The 23,971-nt window shown below is 62.5% G+C and overlaps 1 protein-coding gene across 3 annotated transcripts; it reads left to right on the top strand.

Annotated features, from left to right (window-relative positions):
• Positions 1 to 935: 935 nt before the first annotated feature.
• Positions 936 to 21,196, top strand: ZBTB7A (zinc finger and BTB domain containing 7A). 3 transcript variants are annotated; one of them, XM_032626387.1, is made up of 3 exons: positions 936 to 1,196; positions 10,881 to 12,157; positions 16,067 to 21,196. In XM_032626387.1, the coding sequence occupies exons 2-3, from the start codon at positions 10,896 to 10,898 to the stop codon at positions 16,566 to 16,568; spliced, it is 1,764 nt and encodes a 587-aa protein (XP_032482278.1). In that variant the 5' UTR covers positions 936 to 1,196; positions 10,881 to 10,895; the 3' UTR covers positions 16,569 to 21,196. The 3 variants fall into 3 exon arrangements, with proteins under 3 accessions (XP_032482278.1, XP_032482279.1, XP_032482280.1); XM_032626388.1 differs by lacking the exon at positions 936 to 1,196 and adding an exon at positions 2,237 to 2,443; XM_032626389.1 differs by lacking the exon at positions 936 to 1,196 and adding an exon at positions 2,639 to 3,432.
• Positions 21,197 to 23,971: the final 2,775 nt, after the last annotated feature.

Below are 23,971 nucleotides of genomic sequence, written 5' to 3'. Positions count from 1 at the left end.
CCGGGGAGGAAGTGGGAGAAATGGACAGGGAAAAAAAGTTGGGCTGAGCCAACGCCTCCCCACTCCCCACCTCCGCCCCTCCCGAGCCACGCAGACCCTTGCGGGAGAGGACCGCAGAACCCAGGCGTCCGGGGCCGGGACCCCGTCCCGCCCAGTGGCCCGCAGATGGGTGGGGGAACTTGGAAAGCCGGGAAAACAACAGCCCAGCCCGCCCCTCGCCAACCCCTTCCCCCGCTACGCCCCTGGCGCAGCGGGCGGAGGCGACTCCTTTATATAATCTCGGGCGGGCAGGTTGGCTGTTTCATTGAGGGACCTGGGAGCCCAGCGGACGCTAGCAGTCAGCTGAAAGCCTGCCCCCGGGTCCCTTCCGCGGCTGGGCAAACTGAGGCCCGGGGAGGGCCGGCGCCAGGCCCGAGGCCCCCACTCCCTCGCGCCCCCCCCACCCCCAGCAGCCCGGGCAGCCGCGACCCACGCCCGCGTCTCTCCTCGCAGTGCGCACAGCCCTCCCCGCCCCCGCTGCCATCCTGCCACGCCCCAGGCGTCGGGGGCAAAGCCCGCGCCCCCCCGCACCCGCCTCTGCGCAGAGGCTGGGGGCCTGTTTATCTGGAGGCCCCCACCCCCTCCACCCCGGGGGGCCCGCTCCCCCCGCGCCCCGGGGAGCTCTGGGGCCAGATAAGCTGGCAGGCTGGCACGGCGCCGCGCAGCGGGGCGGAGAGGTCAAAGGAGGGGGGGGCGCGCCGGGGGCGGGCTGGACCCCCCCACCAACTTGACAAAACCTAATAACAGCCCGGTCTCCCCGGCGCAGCGGGCGAAGCCCCACGGGAGGGCAGAGACGTGGCAAGAGGGGACCTGCCGAGCCTGTTCTGGCCTCTGAGGCCGGGGTGGGGGGGGGGGGGGCGGGCTGGGCGTGGGGGGGGGCCGGCGGCTGCGGCACCTTTAAGACAAGGGAGGACCCCTCTTGCCCTCGGAGAAACCAGGAAGGGAGTCGCGAGCATCATACGGGGCTTTGGCTGTACTGTACAGTTACTGTAGGGGCAGTGACGCCGCCGCCGGAGCGAGGGAGCGACGAGGGGAGAGCCAGCGAGGGGAGAGCGAGACGCGGACCCCAGAGGCGAGCGGCCGAGGAGCCCAGTCCCAACTCCGGGCCCCGGCCCCGCGCGCCCCGGCCCGGCCCGGCCCCGGCCCGGCCCCGCGAGGTAAGTCAGCGCCCGGCGTAGCCCCCAGCGCGGGGTGCAGGGCGGGGACGGGCCGGGGGCGCTGCGCCCACCCCTGCCCTCTCGCGAAGGGGCGATCCCGGGAGCCGGGGACGTCCCGCAAGTTTCAGAGGAGGGGGTGGTTGGCAGCTGCCCGGAGGCGGGAGGCGCCCTGGATCCCGAGGGCGGGGAGGGGGCGCCGCCCGAGAGTGGGTATTGGGGGCGAAGTGCATGGGCTTGTGCGCCAGCCCCCCCCTCCGTGCATGGTTTTTCGGGGCTCCCAGGCGCGCGGGGAGAGGGGGAGGGGAAGCGGGGCTGCATTGAGGGTGGGGGGAGCCGGCGTGGGGAGATAGGGGGGCGCGTCGCGTGCTAAGTTTGCAGCTGGGTACTGGGGGCGCTCTCGCCCCCCGGGGGCCTATTCGGTGCTGCGTGCATACGTTGGAGTTGGCCAGGATTGAGCTCCATGGGGGAGGGGGGGGGAGGGGGCTGAAAAAACAGGGAGGGGGGCTTTGCAAAGGAGGGGGAAGGGGTGGGGTGTCCGGGTGGGCGGGCGCGGCCGCTCGGGCCTCTGGGTATCGTAGTTCCCCCGCGCTTGCGGCTGGCAGGTGGCAGGCGGGTAGGACTACAAGTCCCAGGGTGCCCTGCGCTGGCGGTCCGCCGCGGCTCGCGGGTAGGGGCGGTGCGGAGGAGGGGCGGTGAGCGGCGGGCTGGAGAGCCAATGGGCGCGGGCCGATCGCGCGGCGCGGCTCGAGGGCGGGCCCTGCCGGCCAGAGGGCGGGGCCTGGAGCCGGGCTCCCCTTGCCGGGGGCCGGTGGCGGTCCCCGGCTTCCGGCTGCGCGGCCCGCGGGCCGGCCCCCTCCCCGCCCTGGGGCCCCTCCCCGCCTGGTTGTGTAACCGTCCCCAGCCCCCCTCCCCTCAGCCCCCCGCCCCGGGGGGGGGGGTCACCCACCCGGCGCTCCCCGGGGAGGGCGGCGGCCCGGGCGGCCGCGCGGCGCAGGCGAGCCCGAGGATGCGCGGCCTAGTGCAGGCTGGGCCCGGGCGTGGGGGAGGCGGGCGGGCGGACCCAGATCCGGGGTAATTTGCATCGCCCTCCCCCCAGCCCGGGTGGGGATTGGCCGCCGGCGGCGGGGGGTGGCGCGGGGCCAGGCTCACTGCCGCCTCCCGGCCCCTCGGAGGGAGCCAGCCCAGCCGCAGCCGCCGCCACCGCCGCCGCCGGGGCCGGGCCCCCTCGCCGCTGCCCCGGGAAGGAGGTAGGAGCCCCCCGCGCGGGCGGCGCGGTGGGGGCCCGCGGGCCGGGGCGGGGGCCGCGCACTGCGGCCGGGGCGGGGGAGGGGGCCGCTTCCTGCCCCCGCCCGGGCCTGACTCAGCCCTGGGCGGGGGGACCGGCCTGGCCCCTCGCCCTGCCCGCGCGGCCGTCCGGCCCCGGCCCCGGGGTAGGGAGCAGAGAGCACCCCTCTCCCCCGCCCGCGCCCCCAAAGCGCGTGACCCCGTCTCCTCTGGCCCGGACACCCCTCCTTCCCCTTGACGCCACCACCACGTGCGAACCCTGAGCCCGGGCAGAGGAGGGGGTGAACTGGTGGGATCCGGCCCCCTCCCTCGCTCTGCCTCCCTCCCCGGCCTAGGAACCGGCCCCCTCCCCCAGCCCCGGGCCTGGGAACCAAGCAGGGGCCTGAGCTGGGGCCGGTGCACCCCCCGGGGCCCAGGCCTTTGCGGGTCCTGGGAGGCACTGTCCGCGCTGGCTGGCCGGCGGCGAGGGAGTCCGGTGGACCGCAGCAAGAGACTGCTGTCCAACCAGGCCCGGGCACCCTGTGGGCACCCACTAAATGTTTGGGGAATGTAGCCAGCAGTTGGCGGGGTGGCAGGGGGAGGTAGGCAACTCCTCTCTCCCCCTAGCCAGGCGGCGGAAGTGAGAGAGGTGTTGGTGCCCCTCCACCGGGTGTGCCCACCTGGCTCACCCATGGGTGGCGGGCTTGCTTGGCTTCCCCCACCCCCCCACCCTGCCAGCTGCCTCCCGGACCAGGGCCGGAGCAGGCCCGGCTGGAGAGGGCGTCCAGGATTCCATGTCAGCCCCCCACCCCCACCCCAACAGGGCCAGGGCGTAACCCTGAGTGTGCCGCTCCCACACTGGGGGGCCCTCCCCAGGACCAGCCGATCACTTCCTACTGGCAGAGCTGGTCTTGGGAGAGGTCCGGGGAGTCCAGGCTAGGCCCTGCTGCTGCCCAGGCCCCGGAGGCTCCAGGTAGGGGGGCATTCTCCCCCGAGGGCCACCCCGGGTGGGGCCTGGCACTTATCGGTTGGGCTCGGGGCTCTGTTTACCGCCAGCCATCGCTGTGGAGACGGGAGCCTAGGGGAGAAGGGGGGGCAGGAGCCAGTGGCTGGAAGAGCGAAGCCCTGGGATCCGCATGCCTAATGAAGGAAAGAGGAGCCAACGGGGACACTGAAATTTTAATTCGTGGGTCACTTTGGGGGGGTATTTATTATTCAGTTCTGATTGGCTGACTGGCTGCGTGGTGGCCAGTCAGCACCCTGGCCCGGGCGGGGAGCCACGCAACTCTCAGCGGAGGCCCTCGGCAGTGGGTGGCTGCGGGGAGCCCATGCACCCTTTTCTCTGTGTGAGAGACTGAGGCCCGGCAGTGCTCAGCCTTCGTCCAGTGGGGAAGGTTCTCGAGGCAATAGCTATACCTTGTGCTGGCGTTTTTCCTTCCCTTCTTTTCCTTGGAACCCTCTGACCCATAAGCTGGTTGGGCTGGTGGAGGTCCCCGATGCTGTGTGAGGAAACTGAGACCAGGAGGGGAGGCCAGACGCTAGCGTGGGGCCTCAGGGGCTTAGAGCAAGGCTCAGAGTGGTGCCCTGTGGGGCAGGGAAGACTGAGGCCCTGGGGGAAGCAGAGAGCAGCCCAAGGTCACCCAGCCAGAGCTGGATCTGACCCTTGTGGTCCTGCCTCCTAGTTTAGGACGCGTCCAAAGTCCTTTGTGTGTCACAGCCGAGGGGCGCCAGCCCACCTGTCTTCCAGAGGTCCTGGAGGTTGACAGCAGGCACCTGTCTGCCAAATGGAGCCTTTGCCCCAAGAGGACAGTGAGGCTCAGAGAGGGGCAGCAAGGTGTCCAAGGTCACACAGCAGGGGCCTTAGCCTCCCTGCCTCCCAGCCTTCTGAGGCAGGCCCTTCCCACCCCATCTGAGCTGCAGCCCCGCCCCTTGGCACCTTGGCCCCTGGAGACTGGCAGGGCTCTGTGTTTTTACAACCCATTATTTCCGAGGAGACCCAGGTCACCTCCCAGAGCCAAGAGTCAGGGCCAGCCCCTCTGAAGTAGAGCTGGCCCTAGGAGGGAGTCCACAGGGGTTTCAAATGCTGGCCCACTTGCTCTGTGACCTTGGAAAAGCCCCATGGCCTTTTGGAGCCTGAGCATCCTTCTCTGTAAAATGAGGTGGTTGTGGGTTCCCCCCAGGTACTGCCTGCAGATCCACCTGTGTTCCCTTTCCTTGCCTCCCTCATGGAGGAAGCACCTGGGTCAGCTCAGGACACAGCAGGGATTCTGCTGGAGGGTGTGTGTGTGTGTGTGTGTGTGTGTGTGTGTGTGTGTGTGTGTCTGTCTGTCTGAGACACCCCCCCACCTGTCATCTTGTGCTCCAGGCACCTGATAGACCATAAACCACCCTGCAACAGCCCTGGGCAGTGGAGACCAGAGGAACAGGCTTGGGTGGGGGCCACCGTGGGCCAATCTCAGGCCAGCCCTCCGCTCCACCTGAGGTCCACCTAGGGAGGTCACCTCCCTTCTGCCAACCTCAGTTTTGCCATCGATACAATGAGGAGATTACCTTTAGGCCAAAAGTGAGGATTTACTCAGTGATTCCCCAGGAATGTTTGTTGAGTGACTGCTGTGTGGTGTCAGGGCCTGGGGGAGCCCCTCCTGCATCTCTTTTCTGATGCCCTGAGTTCACAGGTGTCAGCTGGACTCCAGCCCTGCCCCAGGCTCCCTGTGTGACCTCAGGCAAACCTCTCCCTTTTCTGGGCTATCACAGGGCAGCTCTGAGGGGGCGTGAGAATAAGCTGTCCTCCCCCCACCGAGGCCCCCAGGGTGGGGGGAGTTAGTCCCCTGCTGGTACCTGGGGGCAGTGTGTGTGGTGGGAGAGGAGGGTGGAGCCCTGGGAGGACTAGTTAGTTTGGCCAGATGGAGCCAGACAGATGACCCGTGTTCAAATGCAGCTCTGCTGTGTGACTCTGGGCAAGTTGCCTCAGTTTCCTGGCCTGTGAAGTGGGGCAGTGGTTACAGACCCTTCCTCCCAGAGCTATGAGGATTGCTGCTGAGGTGATCCAGACCAGGCCCCCGTCAAGCCCCGCTGAGGAACAGCCCCTGCCCTTGCGGCCTGAGTCCCGAGTCTTTGGAGCACCAAAGCGCGGAAGGCGCCCTGTGGAGAATCTGGCCAAAGCACCAGCCCCTCCATCTGTCCCCCCAGCAGGCTGTGGACGGCCACTTGGTGGAAGTGTCCTCACCCACGCCTTTCTGGTTTGACTGGAAAACAAGGCTCGGTCCTACATCCCATCAGGATGTGATAGCAGGGAACTGGCTGAATTTGTAGGCATAGGACACTGGGGCCCCAGTGGGCCAACACCCCTTTGGGGTTTCCAGGCCGAGCAGTCCACCTGCTCAGGCTGTGGGTGGGGTTGGGGGTGGTACAGGCACCTCCAGGTGACAAGCTGGTCTCAGGGGAGGGAGGGAGCAGTCTGGATGGAAGTCACCCAGGCCTCTCCTGGGCATCTTGGATAAGCAGGTGCAGCCTGAGTTGAGGGCAGTGTAGACACGGATGGGATTCTGTGAAGCCTGGCTTTGGTTACTCCCGGTGACAGGAAGCTTATTCCTTCCACTTCCACTGAAAATGGCTCTTTCTTCACAGGGCTTCCTCTTGGAAGCTGGTCTTGGTGTCTGGGCTGTACTTCCTGGCCCATGACAGCACTCAGAGCGTAGGAACAGGGTGGGCCTCAGCCCCACCCATGAGTTGGGGCTCAGATGGGATACCCATGACCTCCTAGTCCCCACCCCCACCAGCCTCCACACACACACTTCCCACTGGGCCTGCAACCTTCCTGCCTCTGGCCCTTTAAGGCCCCGGGCAGGAAGCCCCTCCCCATTTAGGGCAATAAATGGACACATAAAATGGCCGAGGGCCTGTCTGCTGGTGTCTGGCCTGGAGGGAGGCCTGCAAGGACAGGCGGGCAGGGGGCAGGCTGACAGCTGGCAGCCAGCAGTCACCCTAAGCTGTTGGTGCCCCCCACCTCCTGATCAGGACGTTGCATTCCTGTCCCATTAAACCCCGGCCTCGGTACTGGGCCAGGCGGGGATTGGCACCAGGTCGGGGCGGGGTAACCCGTCAGGACCAACCTTGCAACACAGGCTGCCAGGCTGGGAGGGGGCGGGGGCGGCTGGGCACTGGCCTGGCAGCCGCACCTGGGCGCCAGACTTACTGTGTGACCTTGGGGCGGCCGCCCACCCTCTCTGGGCCTGGTTTCCCCCACACACACGTGATGGCTCAGCTTCCTCCTGGGGCTCACCACACACTTCCTTGGTACACAGTAGTTGGGGAGGGGGCTGGATTCCTGGAATGACGTTCAGAGGTGAAGTTCAAAGCCCCCAATCCACAAGGGAGGGGGTAAACAGCCTCATTGGGCCTTTGGGGATTGTCCCTGGCACACAGTAGGTCCTAGGCCAAAGTTTGCTAAGAGGATGAGAGTGGAACCCTTTGCCACTGTCACAACCCCCAAGGAAAATGAGGCACAGAGAGGTGCTTTTCTTGGCCCAGGTTCACCCAGCTTGGAAATGGAGGAGCCAGGATATGGACGCGGGCTGCTGTGGCAGGTAGTAGGTGTTAGAGGTCCCTTATATAGTTTCCTTTCATTCTCTCCCTGAGTTGTAGGGAGGGAGACCTTAACCCCCTGTTAAGCTGCCCGCATCCCTGGACACTCCTCCAGGAAGGCGTCAGGTGGCAATTACCTACCTATCCACTGCTGGCCACCCCCTGAGGAGTGTGGAGGGGAGGAAGAGGCCCGGCCCCAACCCTCACCCTGCACCTGACCTTGGGGGGTCTCTAGCCTCCTTCCCCTGCCCCTCTCCCAGGTGCCCACCGCTGAGCCTTTGTCCCTGCTGTTTCCCATGCTTGGGACACCTTTCCCACAATCCTAGGGTCCTTCCTGGGTGACACCTGCTGTTCCTGGGACCAAGTCAGGACGCTCCTGACCTCTCCCTGCATCCCCAGTAGTTGAGAGGTGTCAGCTCAGGCCGGCTCAAGTCAGAGCATCTGAGTCCCAGCCTGGCTGCCGGTCTGTTGTGTGACCTTGCCCTGGCCTTATCCCCTCCCTGAGCCTCTCCTCATCTCTAAAGCCCAGGGTCCAGTTAGTTCTTGAAGGTTCCAGGGCACAGAGGAAGCCCCCTGGGAGGGCAAAAAGCAGGCCCGGGTCCTTACTGCCTGCTGCAGCAAGTGACCCTAGGTTAGATTGGAGGTGGGACTGGCACGGTCCCCTGGTACCGGGTGTGCCTGCCAGCCAGGTGGGCGGGGCTGGGTGTGGGCTCTCCAGCACATAGCTCTTTGGTCTTTGGTTCCTCCTGTCCTTTGCTGCGCCCCTACCGTGCACTGCCCAGGGGAGGCCGGGGGCGGGGGGTGGAGGGTGGCTTGGGAGCAGCCCAGAGGGAGGAGGGCGCCCCACCTCCAGCCCAGGAAGAGCCTGCTGAGACCTGCCCCTCGGCCGGCCGCCGAGTCAGCATCGAACGGCCCCGGAAATCCCATGGGGGCGAGTGTCGGGGTGGAGCTGTGATGAAACACGGGGCCCTGGGTGGGTGCGGGCCTGGGCTCAGGGGACCCTGGTCGTTGAGGGGGTGAGGATTCCTGGAGGAGAGAATTTTCGTTGGCTCATCATCACCGAGGAAACCGCCACGTGTCGGGGCACCTACTAGGTGTCAGGTGCCAGCAGGGCCTCTTAGAGCCAGGAAGGGAGCCACAGGGCTCTCCTGGTGAGACGGTGCTGTGGCGCACAGTGGGTGCTCAGTAATAGGTGCTTTTTGCTGCCTGGACCCCACGTGACTTCCTTCTCCCACCTGGCAGGGTCTTCCTCTGCTTTCTTAGAGGGAGGGCCCTGAGAGGCCCCGGGTAGGGGGAGGGCAGTGGCCCCGGGTGTGGCAGGCAGGTGGCGTATGTTCCTGGAGAGAGGGCTGGGTCAGTTTAGTTTCCAGGGCCAGGGAAGGGGCTGTGGCTGGCTGGGAGGTGTCGGGGAGGGAGGGTTGGGGGACCCCCAGCCTCTCGCCTCTGTCAGCTCCTGGATCAGCCTTGCTGGGTGCCCTTGGCCTGGATTCTAGCTGTCTCTGGGCCTTGGTGTTCTCATCTGTAAATGGGGGTCATGCTACTTCCCTGGGGCTTTCCTTGGCTGGTATTGCCCCAGGCCCTGCCCTTTGGGGGAGGGTCTCAGATGATTATGTGCAGAAAATAGAGGCCCCAGCTGGGAAAGGACGGGCGCGGACCCTCAGACCCAGCCCAGACCCAAGGGCTGCCCCACACAACAGGCTCTTAGCATGTGGCCCGGCTCCTCCAGCTGGTGGAGATCCAGGCCCAGGGCTGGGTACATTGCCCCCGGCCAGGTTCAAGGCCGGAGCTTGCTCCTTCCCAGCCGGGTGGCTTCCAGCAAGTGGGAGCCTGGGCAGCTTCACGCTTGAAGTAAGGATGTGCCAGCGCCTGGCCCGGTGGGCTTGGTGCCGGTGGGAAGGCGGGGGTGGAGGGGCCGTGGCGAGGGGTGTGTCACCTGGACCAATTCAGGTCTCGACCTAGAGGCCCCAGGAGGACCCCTGAGGGGACACTGGCAAGCAGGGCCAGGGTGGCCATCTTGGCACGTTGGTGGCCGGGATCAGAGGAGGGGCGAGGAGGGGCCGAGGCCGGTCTGATCCGGAGTCCCATCTGCCCACTCGCTCCCTGGGGCCCGGGGCCAGACGGCAGATGGTGGAAGGGGGTGGAAGCCGCCACAGGGGGCTCTGCCGAGGCTTCCCGTGGCCGAGCCTGGGGGGGGGGGGTCGCGCCCCCATCCCCTTCCTCCTGCTTCCAGCAGCCACATCTGAGCCTGCCCCGCCACCCACCGCGGGCTGGCGGAACAGAGGCGGGAGCTAAGCAGCTGGTGCGGTCGGCGGGAAAGAGGGCGGGCGGCGGAGAGAGGCGTCCCGGGAAGTGTACTGGCCGCCTGCACGCCACACAAAGGCCTCTGTGTCGGCCCCAAGGCCTGGACCCCATTCGCAGGGCGGCCCTGGCCTTAGGACTGACCAGACCAAGCCCAGCTCCCTTGCCGGGCCAGCCGCCTGTATCCCACTAGAGGCATAGTGGGAGGGATCTGTGTTAGAGCTGAGCTGGGTCACCCAGCTGGGGGTCCTGGGGTCTTTAGGAGGCTGAGGAAGGCCGGGTTCAGGCCCTCTCCCCAGAGACATGCAGAGGCTCTGGCCTGAAAGCAGGCTGGCTGGGCCTGGAGGAATGTGGGTTTTGTTGGGTGGCTTGGGGCAGCCGGGGGCTCCCCGGAGAGGGTGGAGCGGTGGGGACAGAGCCAGAGGGTTGCACAAGCGCCCAAGTGGGTGGATGAGTCACAGCCCAGGGGAAGGCGGAAAATAGGAGGCAGGGGAGAGGGGCGGGACAGAGTCCCCCCCATGGCCCTGCTTTACCAAAGGCTTCTGCCCATTTGACAGATGGGGAGACTGAGGCCCGGAGAGTGGCAGGGCCTTGTCCCGGGCTGAACAGTGCAAACAGGGTGGCCAAAAGGAGAGGGGCTGGCCAGGCAGGAGGTGGGCAGGAGGCCCCCTGGCCCCCCACTCCTCCTTGACAGGGTCAGCTTGAGTGGGCAGGGAGGAGCATCAGGCAGTGGGCTGGTTTCCCCCAGTTACTCACTGCGAGGGTTGAGCCACATCCTAGGGGTTCCACAGAGCAGGAAGGGGTCTGTCCTGCAGAGTCACCGCCCCACCCCACCAGGGCACGCCCACGGCCCTGATGACCCTGGCCAGGTCCCTGGGTCTTGGCCTTACCCCTTCCTGACTCAGAGCCCCCCAAGAGAACTGGGCCCAACCAGGAGGCAGGAGAGAAGGTTAGGGAGGCCGAGGGGCTAGGCAGGGATGGACGGCCATGCTGGTTGGATATTGGCTCTTGGGTCAGTTGCCCTGGGTTTGAGTTGAGGTGCAGCCATGGGGCCCTGGGACTCCCTGAGCCTGAGCCTCGTTTTCTCACCTCTGCGGTGGAGACGGTGCTGCCTCTGGGACTGCTGGGCGCTCAGCCAGGGCAGCGCACGATGGGTGCCTTATGTCACCGCTGTGGCCTCCTAGAGAGGGCATGGGCAGAATCCCGTGCTCAGATTCATTAGGAAACAACTTGTGTTGGGCATTTATTGAGCACTTTCTGTGTGCTCCCACGCCACTTAAAATTGTCCTTTGGACAGGCACTCCCCTCTCTCGTAAAGCGGGGAGGGGGGCCGGTGTTCATCTCTGAAGCACCCAGTTGGGTTTCGCCAACGTCCTCTCACTTTGATGATGCAGAACCAGCCATGGACCATCCTGATGCAGAGCTGGGGAAACCGAGGCTGGGGGGGGAGGGCACTACTTTCTGAGGGCCTCGCAGCCCGGCCAGTTGGCCCGGCCCTCCCTGTCCCTCATGACCGCCCCTTCCTCCCCGGCGCTGCAGGTCTCGGCGCGGAAGATGGCCGGCGGCGTGGACGGCCCCATCGGGATCCCGTTCCCCGACCACAGCAGCGACATTCTGAGCGGACTCAACGAGCAGCGGACGCAGGGCCTGCTGTGCGACGTGGTGATCCTGGTGGAGGGCCGTGAGTTCCCCACGCACCGCTCTGTGCTGGCTGCCTGCAGCCAGTACTTCAAGAAGCTGTTCACGTCGGGTGCCGTGGTGGACCAGCAGAACGTGTACGAGATCGACTTCGTCAGCGCCGAGGCACTCACGGCCCTCATGGATTTCGCCTACACGGCCACGCTCACCGTCAGCACAGCCAACGTGGGCGACATCCTCAGCGCCGCCCGCCTGCTCGAGATCCCCGCCGTGAGCCACGTCTGCGCCGACCTCCTCGACCGGCAGATCCTGGCGGCCGATGCGGGTGCCGATGCCGGCCAGCTGGACCTCGTAGATCAAATTGATCAGCGAAACCTCCTTCGCGCCAAGGAGTACCTCGAGTTCTTCCAGAGCAACCCCATGAACAGCCTGCCCACCGCCGCCGCCGCCGCCTCGTTCCCATGGTCTGCCTTTGGCGCATCCGACGATGACCTGGACGCCACCAAGGAGGCCGTGGCCGCTGCCGTGGCCGCCGTGGCTGCCGGCGACTGCAATGGCTTGGACTTCTACGGGCCCGGCCCCCCAGCCGAGCGGCCCCCGGCCGGGGACGGGGATGAGGGAGATAGCAACCCAGGTCTGTGGCCGGAGCGGGATGACGACGCCCCCGCTGGGGGCCTCTTCCCACCCCCTGTGGCCCAGCCGTCCACCGCCACACAGAACGGCCACTACGGCCGGGGCGGGGAGGAGGAGGCAGCCTCGCTGTCAGAGGCGGCCCCGGAGCCGGGCGACTCTCCGGGCTTCCTGTCAGGCACGGCCGAGGGCGAGGACGGGGACGGGGCCGACACGGACGGGCTGGCGGCCAGCACGCTGCTGCAGCAGATGATGTCGTCGGTGGGCCGGGCGGGAGCGGCGACGGCGGGGGACAGCGACGAGGAGTCACGGGCGGATGACAAGGGCGTCGTGGACTACTACCTGAAGTACTTCAGCGGTGCCCACGACGGCGACGTCTACCCGGCCTGGTCGCAGAAGGTAGAGAAGAAGATCCGGGCTAAGGCCTTCCAGAAGTGCCCCATCTGCGAGAAGGTCATCCAGGGCGCCGGCAAGCTGCCGCGGCACATCCGGACCCACACAGGCGAGAAGCCCTACGAGTGTAACATCTGCAAGGTCCGATTCACCAGGTGAGCCGGCGCCACCGCGGTGGGGGGTGTGGGGGAGGGGGGTTGCTTCCTGGGGGCCCTTTGCCCCAAAAGCAGCCACACGGGGACCCCCTGCCCCGCCTGCGCGAGCACGCTCACACCCTGCCTCTGCGTGCGAAAACAACACCGCGCCCTGCCCTGCAAGGGTGCCTTGTCCATCGGGGCACCCCCGACCCCCATGCGCCTGTCGAGAGAGCCTGGGTGGGTGGTGCCGCGCAAGCCCTAAACAAGGTGACCACAAGAACATAAAGCGTGCCAGGAAGTGCCGACCTGCGTGAGGCTGGAAGGAAGGGCCCAAGGAGTTGCTTTTCTTCCTTTTCCCTGGGTGGTTCTTCTCATCCCGACTGGAGCATTTGGGCCTTGAGAGAGGGTGACAGCCCCACTGGGAGCAGGGAGTTCTGGTCGTTAGGTAACTTTGAAGTCTTCCGTGAGCCCGGGGGACTTGCTTCATTCAGCCAACATTTATGGAGTGCCTGCTGGGTGCCAGGCCCTGTTCTAAAAGTGGAGGGACAAGCCAAAATCCCCATGGGGGCGACGGAGCATGTGCGAGATAAAACCACAGAGCTGATAACACTAGTTGGTGGAAAGTGCCAGGAAGGAAAAGAGCAGAGAACAGTGTCGGGGTGTGGCTGTAGGTGCTGCCTTAAACAGGGAGGCTTCCCCGAGGACTGAGAGCTGAAGGAGAAGGAGGGAGCCGTGGGGAGCGGGAAAGGGAGAGGCAGAGGGAAGAGCCAGTGCAAAGGCCCTGAGGCCAGTTCAGCTTAGGGACTCGCCACAGCCAGTGGAGGGGAAAGGGCACGGGAGCCGTTGGGCTTGGTCCCTGGACAGGAGGAGTTTGAGGCCAGGCTGGGGGGATTTTGCGATCTGGTCTTAAGAGTACCGAGGTGGCAGGCTGGGCCTTGTGGGCCAGCCCAGTGGGAGCGGGGGGCTGGTGTGTGGGGGCCTAGCCAGGCTGGGTGACTCAGCATCACCCCCTACCCTCACCAGCCCCGGGGTTCCCCAAGCCACACCCACCCAGGCCGAAGAAAGAGGCCATTGTCCCAGCTTCCCGGCCCTGCCCTGTGGGGACAGGATCTGGGAGCTGACCCCCGGACCAGCACCTGGGCCCCCTCCCCAGCAAGCCAGGAGAGGAGGGTGTGGCTGGGACTCCAGGGCCCAGGAGTGCCAGGCAGGGGTAAAGGGCACTGGCCGGGAGGCAGGCAGCCTGGTGGGTGGCCTGGCTCCCCCACTTTGGTGAGATTGGGGTGCCACTGTTCTTAGGGGCCTCCCTCTTTCTCCAGATGTGGAGATGGTGGACTGGGCTGGCTGTGGGTCCTGCCCTCAGGGGTCTTAGAGCCTGGGAGGAGCAGCCTGGTAGAGGCCCAGCAAGCCAGAGCCTGGAGAGGTGACACCTTCCCCCACGCCCCCACCCTCAGCCAGACTCAGTTTCACCTTCTGGCCTGGAGCTCTCTTGGCCACCCCACCCTCAACCCAGGGCTGATCCTGTTTGCCGTTCTAGGAAACTGAGGCATAGAGAGGGCCACCAGGCCAGGCCTCTTCCTCCCAGGTGCCCACCTGGCTCCTCTCTGCCCCCCAGGGCCCCAGCCCCCGCCCCTCCCTCCAGGCTGGGGAGCCCAGGGGCCCCTCTGAGTCACACTAGAGAGTTGAGTAAGCAGGGCCTGTGGCGGCCGGGGCTATAATTACCCAGGCCGGGGCTTGAAGTGATGAAACTGGGGCTTCCTCCACCCCCACCCCACATTGGGACAGCCCCCAACCCTCTGTGCAACTCAGGGCAAGTCACTTCCCCTCTCTGAGCCTCCAAGCCTCAGCTAGGGACATCTCTGTACAGTGCTAGAACAATCCGAGTCGCTCCTGTTCCCTCCGTGACCTGGCCCCAGGGTCTGAGCGGGACAACTGGGAGACCATGTTAGCCGGCTCCTAGGAGGCGGGGTAGGGGGTGGCGGGAAGTGCCTGGCCATTGCCATCCTCTTTCTGGTAACAGCTCGAGTTAATCCAGGGAGCGATGAGTTTGTTGTGGCCCAGGTTCTGCTGGCTCACGTGGGATTGTAACGAGGCCAGAGAACAGGCAGGGGGTCTGGTTGCAAAGGGCCAGGTCTTGATCCTCAGAACAGTAAGAAGCCATAGAAGTTAGGCCAAGCAGGGACACCAGCTCTGTGGGAGGTGCCAGAGGGAGGGACTTGGGACTGAAAGAGCCTGGGGAGAGGAGGGTGCAGGCCTTTGTCTCGGGGTTGGGAAAGATTTCCTGGAGGAGGAGGGGCATTTCCAGTGGGGCTTTGAAGGATGAGTAGGAGTTTATTAGTCCTGGCACTGAAGGAGCTCTCAGTCTGGTGGGCATCAGAAGGGAGAGACCCTGAGTGACTCAGTGGAGCATAAGAGTCTGCAGCAAGATGCAGGTCAGATTCTACCCAGAGCTCTGGAGACCCAGGTCCCTGCCCCTGCCTTGTGGATTCCAGGCAGGAATCCACCCCCATCACTATGGACCAGCATAGTACAATAGAAATATCATGTGAGCCACCTCCGTGACTCTAAATTTTCTGGCAGCCACATTTTTAACAAGTGAAAGAAACAGGTGAAAGTAATTTTAATCATATTTTTACATAGTCCATTAGTTCTATTTCAATATGTGATCAATAAGCAAAATTATAAATGAGATATTGTACAGTACATTGAACAAATGAAGTCTTCAGAATCTGGGGTGCCTTTTGCACTTCTTACGCATCTCACCTTGGACCAGCCACATTTCAAGGGCTCAAGGGGACAGAGCAACACCTGGGCCATAGTCTCCCCAGAGCTGATATGGTGACCAGCTTTGTGGGCCAAAGGCCCCAGGCTGAGCCAGGTCCACACAGTTCCCTGTGGGTGAGATGGGCATGGAGGGGCCCTGGAATCACACCCAGTCCCTGTTTTCAGGGCTCACAGTCCAGTCAGGGAGACAGATGAGAAACAAAGGCAGTGGCATGAGGGACCGGGGTTGAGGGAGTCTGGGAGGGCCTCTCTGAGGAGATCACGTTTGGGCTGAAATTCAACTGTGAAGATCTGGGAGGGAAAAAAGTGCTCCAGGTAGCCAGAACAGCATGTTTAAAGGCCCTGAGGTAGGTTCCTTGTTATCAGCGTGTTGGGGTGACAGCCAGGAAGCCAGTGTGGCCAGAGCAGAGTGAGGCAGAGGTGAGGGGAGATCTGGCAGGAACTGGGGGTAGGGGGTGGGGTCCCTGGGGTGGGGACTTGGTTACTACTGTGACCAGCTGCCCTGGATTTTCAGTGACTGAGGGGTTTCCCAGGACACAGAACTTTCAGTGCTAAAGCCAGGACAGCTTAACCCTCTCTGTTACCAAATACTCCGGCATTCCTCCTTGTTCCTTGTAGCATTTTCAGCACCTGGAACGGGGTCTGCTATGCAGCAGGTGCTCAGTAAATGCCTGTAGTGTGAAGCCATGCACCTGCCACTGGGCAGAGCCCCAGGTGGGAGGGAGGCCTGTTAGCTTCCTCCTCCTATGCATAAGAAAAGGGTTTCAGTGGGACTTCCCTGGTGGTCCAGTGGTTAAGACTCTGCGCTTCCACTGCAGGGGGCGTGGATTTGATTCCCTGGTTGGGGAACTAAGATCCCGCAGTGCGGCCAAAAAAAAACTGGGTTTCAGAGAGGTTCAGCCATTTCCCCGTGGCCACACAGCGAGCGGGGTCCAAGGCCCTTTTCACACCTTCGTGGGTTCCTTGGTGCTGTTCTCAGAATGGGGACCCGCACCCCCTTTCCCCGCAAAACGGGGGCGCCCCCTGCCGCAGCCCACCTTTCCGCAAGGGTCCCGGTTTCCCCGCTCCGAGGCTGGCGGGGACGGGGGGCTTCCATCCTGGGCATGGGCCCGGCCGGGCGCCAGCTGACCCTCGGCCCGTCCACAGGCAGGACAAGCTCAAGGTGCACATGAGGAAGCACACGGGCGAGAAGCCGTACCTGTGCCAGCAGTGCGGGGCGGCATTCGCGCACAACTACGACCTGAAGAACCACATGCGCGTCCACACTGGCCTGCGCCCCTACCAGTGCGACAGCTGCTGCAAGACGTTCGTGCGCTCCGACCACCTGCACAGACACCTCAAGAAGGACGGCTGCAACGGCGTGCCCTCACGCCGCGGCCGCAAGCCCCGGGTGCGGGGTGGCGGGCTTGGGGGGCCCGACCCCGCCCCTGCCCCGGGGGCCCCTGTGCCGCCCGGCGCCCCTGCCCCGCCCGGCTCGCCGGACGCGCGGCGCAATGGCCAGGAGAAGCACTTTAAGGACGAGGACGAGGATGAGGACGAGGCCAGCCCCGACGGCCTGGGCAGGTTGAATGTAGCGGGTGCCGCTGGGGGAGGCGACGGGGGCGCCGGGGCCACCGCCGATGGCAGCTTCGCGGCCGGACTCGCTTGAAAACCAAAAAAAGAGAAAACAGAAACCCGAGAAAGAGAGAGAGAGAGAGCAAATCACCCACCACCCCCAAAAAACACAAAAAAAGAAATCTATCTATATACAGATATCTATATCTATATATATATATATATACAGATATATATATATGAAGCGTCACAGAATCTAGGGTAGTGCTTTTCTCAGATTTTTCTCCTTCATGATGTTCTCTCCCTCCACGGGGACCCTCGCCCCCCCCCCCAGCCCCGCTTGCCCCCCACCCCGTCGATGGCTTTCGGGGCTCAGCTTGGGGTTTTTGTGGGATACGAGGGTTCTGAGCTCCCCGGGCGCCCCGCGGTTCGGGGTCTGGGGTCCCATCGGAGGCCCAATCAGGGCCCCAGGTCCCGGCAGGGGTGAGGGTGGTCACGGGGGCGTGGGCCGGGGATGGCGGGGGAGGGGGGGGCTTTTCTTTTCCTCACCCTGCCCCGCCCCGCTGATTTCTAGAGTCTTTTGAGATAAGACCTTAAAAATGATTTGTGTCCGCTGTGAGCGGACGTTAAAACGGCCCCATCCGCACCCCCACCCTCCTTCCTCAGGGCACTTCCGAAGTGGGGGTCTCCCCCTCCGTCTCCCCGCCTGCCTCCCCGCCTCCCGTCCCTGCCTGTGGTCCCCCGGATCTCCTGGCCACCGCGACACAAATCTATTTATTTCCAGGCGTGGAGAAAGGGGAGAAGACGGGGAAGGGGGGGGGAGGGCACCAGGGTGACTCCCCAAGGGCCCCCGCCGCCTTCCTTCACGGCACTTACAACCCGGCGGGACCTGCGGGCCGCCACTCAGGGCGCCCCTGCCACCCCCGTCTTGGTCCCCCGACCCAGGCCCACCCCAGACCCCATGAGACGTTTGGAGATTCGAAACTTTTTGTCTTCACCCTCTCCCTTTCCCCTAGCCCTGTCCCGATTTTTAAAAGCACTTTTTAGATTTTTTTTTCCTCTTTTCCTCCTTAAAAACAAAATTTATATATAGATATATATATATATAAAATATACTTTTCCTCAGAGGAGCAGGCGACTGTGGGGTGAGAGAGCCAAGAGCAGAGGGAACGCAGGGTCTCACGGTGGCAGGGATGTGGGGAGCGAGAGTGTCCAGAAGTTCCAATGTCACAAAAGCAATAAAAACAAGATTTTACAAAAATGAAAGGAAAAAAAAAAAAAACAACAAGACAACCAACCACAAATAGAAGTCTTGGCACTTTGTAACAGAACGGGTACTACACTTTATCTTAATTCTTAATTTAAAAACATGTTTACAAGTTGCAACCAACTTCTATGAAAAGTCAAAAAGACAAAAAAAAAAAAAATAAGAGCGAGAGAGAGAGAGCGAGAGAGAGAGAGAGCGAGAGAGAGCAAACAGAAATTCCTAAAAGTCGATTTATTTTTGTACAAAATAATAAAAAAAGAAACCCACCACAGACGTAGAATCCACTTCTGTTCCCCGAGGTCAGGAAGTCACGGGTGAGGGCGAAGCCTTCTGAGGTATTTGTGCTTTACCATGGGGGCTCGCCTTGCAGGCAGGACTGCGGGGTTTTTGTGTTTCTGCCGTGTCCCCCCCCACCCTCGCCCAGCACCTCCCCGCCCCATTCTGTCCCTTTTTGGGTTCTGATTTGGAGACGTCTCCTCACCTGCTAGCCATACAGTGGCCACCCGTGTCCGCGGGGACCCTCCTTACCGACTCCCCAGCTCAGGGATGGGCCCGAGAGAGGGCTGGCCTTCCAACCAGCCGGAGCAATCCCGTCTCCCTGCCCTTGTCCCCCGACCCTTGCTGTCCCCCCACCCTCCAACATGGCCGCCCTTCCTTGTGGCCACCGAGGAGCTGCCATCTTGGATACACCATCCCCACCGAGGTGGGTGACAGGGGGCCTTACCTCCAGGGCCTTACTCCACCCCCCACTGCACCCCTCTTTTTACTCAAAGGCACTGACTGTAACCTGGGGGCTGGCACCCGCCTCCCCCCAGCCTCTGGCTCCCCAAAGGCCCGGCGTTGACCGAGCCACAGGCCACGGACTGGGGCCAGGGCTGGGGAGGCCGTGTCGCCAGAGGCCGGGGCACCCTCCTCCCCCCCACCCATCCCCCGTCGCATATGCAACCCTAGCGTGGGGCCCTGTAAATAGACGCTCTGCTGAGCGGAGGCCCTTCCTCGTCAAAAGCCGGAGGTGCAGGGGGTGTCCCCGCTCCCCGCCTCTAGCTGCTGGCCCGTCACCCCGTGCCCCTTGGTTCTGTGACAGACCCCATCTCTTTCTTGTTTTTAAAGGGAAGCTTTTAAAGAAGGCAACTTTCATCATTGTCTCTACAGGACAGTTTTTTGTTTCCTCCTGCTCCCCCCACCCCTGAGCCCGTCAGCCCCCCAGATGTCTCAGGACCCCCCCTCCTGAGGGGGGTGGCAGGGGAGCCCAGGGCCGGGTGGCCCCGCCCACACCCCAGCATCGTGGGGCGAGCTCTCTCAGAAAACCACCCGTGCAAGCTGAACAGGGAGCTCGAGTGCCCAGGCTAGGGACCTGCACCCCTACCCCACCCCAGCTCCCAGAGAGGTTCCCTGAAGGGACAGCCCTCTCCCCCACTACCCACACACCCCCTCGCAATAAAACCAACTGAAAAATCACAGCTGTCGTCCTGGCCGGGTGGGGGGAGACCAGGCTTGGGGGATTAAGGCCTCTGGGACTACAGCGGGGGCAAGGGCTGAACCCCCGCCGAGCACACTTTAACACAAACCTCCTCGGGAATTGCACTAAACCCCTACCCCTAGCTCTGCGCTCAGCTTCCGCCAGCCTTGCCCACCCACTCCGCCTTAACCCCTCTCCTGCTGCCCACCAGCCCATCCCCGGGGGCCGCAGCGTCTGCATGGGCCCAGAGCCGGGACCCCCGCCCTCCCAGCCCAGGCCCTGCCCCCCAACTCCGCGCAATCACATACTGTATATAGACGTGGATCAATTTTATTTTTATTCTTTAAATTAAGGTCGTGATAAAGTGTTGCCAAAGATACTGCTGAATTCTCGCGTTTCAGGAAACAAACAAACAAAAAAAAAATTTTGAGGGGGAACGTGCTGACTGGTCAGAAAGGACAGAGCAAAAAGTTTTTTTGTTTGGTTGTTTGGGTTTTTTTTTTGTGGTTTCTTTTTTTGGGGTGTTTTTTTTTTTTTTTAACTGCCTGGTACAAAAAAAAAAAAGAAAAAAAGAAAAACAGCGAAATTGTTATTTCCATCATCTTGGTGAAGCTGCGTGAATGTGTGTGTGCGCTTGTGTATGAGTGAGGTCCAGGCGGGGGGAACTCCAGGAGGGGGCTCCGGCAGGGGTGGGGGGGAGGGCGTCCTGGGACGACGGCAGTGGGCCAGCAGGATGGTGGGGGCCGGAGCCCTCACCTGGAGCGGTCGCCAGCCTACAGGACCCGGGAGAGAGAGATTAGCACCCTTGCTGCTGCCCCCTGGCTAGCCCCCCACCTTGATCCCCACCCCGCCTTTTGAGATTAGGAGAAAAAAAAAAAAAGGCAAAAAAATACAAACCTTAAAAACCAGTGAATGTAAAGTGCCGGACCAGGCCCAGCCTGACAAGAGTATGAGTCTGGACCTGTGCCCAGCTGGGCTCCCCTGGGCCATACCAAAGTCTGCCCCCCCGTGGGCGACTCGCCCAGGAGACCCCTCATGGCTATCCTGTCTTGTCACCCTGTTTGTACGTGGCTGTCCCTTTGCTTCCTTCCAAGGGGGAGAGGGTCTTAGGTAGGGGGGAGGGGTCCCCCAGCCCCTTCAAGAGTGTTCTGGGGAGTCTTTGCACTACTGAGACCCATTGTCCGTGGAGGGAACGGCCTCGTGGCATGTGATGGGACAGAAGAGGCAGGGGCTCCTCCAGGACCAAGGCAGTCCAGGCAGCCAGGATTGTAGGCGGCAAGAAATGAGAGAGTGAAAGGAAAAGCAGGAGAAAAAACGTAAAAATCAATAAAAAAAAAAAAGCAAAAATCCTATTTTTTGAGAAAGAAAGATATTTATATTTGCAGTTTTATTTTAAAAAAGTTATTTAAGCTGAGGAAGCAGCCTTCCTGGAGTGGGGATGTTGGCTGGCGCAGGACGGGTCAGGGCCTGGGGCTCGGGCACCCCAGGAGCCATAACCTCAGAGTAAGACTAGCTCGCACTAAATATATAGATTTACACGGGGGGTGGGGGGGCAGGGCAGGAGATGGAGGGGGCTGGGGAGACCTCCATCCCCTGGCTGGGGCTGCCTGAAAGCTGTGGCCAGGGGTCCCAACGCCCAGGGTCCCCCCTGCCCCACCCGGGCCCAGACATGAGGTGCCTTGGACTTTGGGGGGCCAGGCCTGGTGGAGGGGGGCAGGGGTGGCGCCCACCGGGGGCACAGAGCACAGAGCAGACATTCCATAGACTGTATTTGAGAGTCTTTATAAAGTGTGGGAGATTTAAAAAAAAAAAAATTGATAAAAATGCACTTTTGGGGGGTGGGGAGGGAGAAGCTTTAAAAGTAATAAAAGAAACAAAAAAACAAAAACAAAAAGACAAAAGATGATGAAAAACCAGACAAAAAAATCATTTTTCTTGTACATAAAAAAACCACTAAACGCAGCCTGTTACGACCGCTGCTGCCTCATTTGCCTGATTTTGATGTTCTTTGTGTTTTGTTGGGGCGACGAGGGCGGGGGGGGGAGGCTGGGGAGCGGGGACGGAGGGTTTGGGGGGCCCCTTCCCTGTGGGCTGGGCCCCTTGTCAACACCACTCCGGGCCCCCCTACTTGGGTTCCAGGGAGAGGACTTCAAACTCAGTCAGACCCTTCCTGCCAGGCCTGGGAGGCAGGGGCGTGGATGCAGTGACCCTGCCTCTGGGCTTCCAGGGTGGGGTGGGTGTCGCCAGCAGTACCAGGCCTGGGGCCCCTACAGAGGAGGTGACCCACACCCCGGGGCATGGGTGGGTGGCACCAGGAAGGGGTCTGAGGGCCGGTGAGGGCGAGGATGGGGGTGGGCAGGGAGAGCCGGCTGGGCAGCCTCCTGCAGGGTTTCTGGAGGCCCTGGGTTGGGGTGGCCTCAGTCTGGGAACATCAAGTCTGCCAGAGGGCCCCAAGGTGCCAGCCCACGCTGGGCCCCACTGACATGACCCAGGATCCAAGCTGGCTGCTTCCACCCACGCTTCCTGGGGGAAGTCAGGCCGGGGTCCCCTCACCGGGGACAGGGGTCTTAGGCTGCAGCCCCACCTCTGGTTTGGGGTCATCATACACAGCCACTTTCAGGGCCCTGGAAGAGCCCTCCTCCTGTCTGTCTCCGTCAGACTGGGGCCAGCGGGTTGGGGTGGGGGTGGGGTGATGGAGGGGCCCTGAGGGGACACAATGGCCACGCCGCGGCCTGGGAGAGGAGGGCCAGCCAGCCTTTGCCAGGAGCTTGGGGAGGATGCAGAGTGGCGGCTCTGGGGGTCCTCCATCAGCAGCAAGGTCACTTGCCTGTCTGTGCTTACACGGACCCAGGTCTCCAACTCGGGCCAGGGTGGGTAGGGGACCAGGGCTTCCACAGCCAGACCCCGAGGGGACCTGAGCCAGCCGAGAGGGAGACTGGAGGCCTTGGATGATGGTGAAGGTTGGTTCTGCAGCCACTCGGCCCAGGAGGGCATCTTCAGTTAGGCTCCCATGCCTCCCCCGCTAAGAGAATTCTTGCATATTCGGAGAATTGTGCAACCATCACCTCCATCTAGTTCTAGAACACCCTCATCACCCCACAAAGAAACCCCTTCCCCGCTAGCAGTCACTCCATATCCCCCTCTCCCAGCCCCTGGTGACCTCTAACCCGTCTCTGTGGATTGGCCTGTTCCGGACATGTCATATAAATGGAATCACATACTATGTGGTCTTCTGTCTGGTTTCTCTCACGGACCATCATGTCCTCAAGGTTCATCCACACTGTAGCAAGCGTCAGTGCTCCGCTCCTTTTTAAGGCTGAATCGTATTCCACTGGGTGGATGGAACACGTGGTGTGTCCATTCACCTGTCAGTGGACATCTGGGTTTTCCCCAGATGAAAGGGTTATTGTTTCACAATGACCCTTTCGCTGTTGTGAAGCATGCTGCTGTGAACAGGTGTGTACGAGTGTTTACGTGAGCCTGTTTTCGTTGACCTTGGGGTAGACACCTAAGAGCGGAGTTGCTGGGTCAGATGACAACTCCAGCCCAGGACTCTCCCACCACAGCTGCCCCATCTCACATTCCCGCCGGCGAGCTCGAGGTCCTCACTTAATCCCCGTCCTCGCCATCTAGCCGTCCTAGTGGGGGTGAGGGGTGAGGTGGCAGTTGTGACGTGCCTTTCCCTGTTGACTGATGATGTCGAGCATCTAAGGAGCTTATTGGCCATTTGTGTATCTTCTTGGCCACCCAGGGGGGCAGGGGCCATCCTGGGATTCAGTGGCTCAGTCTGAATTCCTTGCCCGGTCCAGGAGACACACACTGGACCTGGCAGTTCAAGGTGGAATCTTTCTCATTTGACCAAATGCTGTGACTTCTGAATCTGGAAGGCCATGCAGCACAAGGCCAGGAGAAGCGTGGATAGGGCACAGGTTTTGTCCTTTGCTCCCAGCCATGGCCCCGACGCACAGAGAAGTGGACGCTGCGGTAGCTTCACCTTGACTTTTTTATTTGCGTTTTTAAAAAACAATTAAATTAGAATACAAATATTAGAAAACAGCGGCCCTCGGCTGCCAGTGCAGACGGAGGGAGGGCTGAACTGCACAACCGAGTTTATACAGTAAAACTGAATTTGCCCTCGACCAGATTCATGTCCCTTTCTTCTTTAGACCTGAAATGATATTGCTTCCTGACTAGGAGAGTTCTGTTTATACAAAGAAAAAATATTCCGGGTCTTGGGGGTGAGGGCTGTGGCGGGGAAGAAAAGAAAAAGCAGAAAGAATGGCGGGCACAGGAGATCTGGAGAACCAGGTGTGGCCTCCGGGGGACAAGGGTGCTGGGCGGGGGGCCGGGCACCCAGCTGCGGGTCCCTGGAGGCGTCTGGGGCCGCTCTGGGCCCCCGTGGTCGCTGGATTGCCCCACCCCACCCCCCACCGGCCAGGAGCCACCTGGGTCTGGGCAGGGAGCTGAGGCCCAGTCCTGTTGGAAGACAAGAGTGAGGCTCCCAGGGGAGCGGGTGCCAGGCAGGCCTCGTACCCGTCGGAAAACCCAAGAGCAAGGAGAGGGGGAAGGAACCGCCCAGAATGGAGAGGCCAGGGCAGGTCCTTGCCGACCCCTCGGAAGTGGCCACGCCCCCCTGCCCCGCTGAGGAGGGGGCTGGCGACGGCGGCGTCGGCGTCCGTGGACACCTGCGCTGTTCCGTAGGGAAGTTAACCTGAATTGGAGTTACCGAGGTAGCTGGCTAGAAAACTGAGACCCCCCCCCACGCCACACG

The sequence above is a fragment of the Phocoena sinus genome, chromosome 3 (assembly GCF_008692025.1).
Source record: "Phocoena sinus isolate mPhoSin1 chromosome 3, mPhoSin1.pri, whole genome shotgun sequence".
Lineage (NCBI taxonomy): Eukaryota > Metazoa > Chordata > Mammalia > Artiodactyla > Phocoenidae > Phocoena > Phocoena sinus.
Note: the sequence above shows the minus strand (reverse complement) of the source record. Positions and strands in the feature narration are given on the sequence as shown.

Bases quoted from the DNA above. Each gene is read 5' to 3' on its own strand.
- ZBTB7A (XM_032626387.1), top strand. From the start codon at position 10,896: ATGGCCGGCGGCGTGGACGGCCCCATCGGGATCCCGTTCCCCGACCAC. The intron at 12,158-16,066 runs GTGAGCCGGCGC...GCCCGTCCACAG, and splicing joins TGCAAGGTCCGATTCACCAG to GCAGGACAAGCTCAAGGTGC.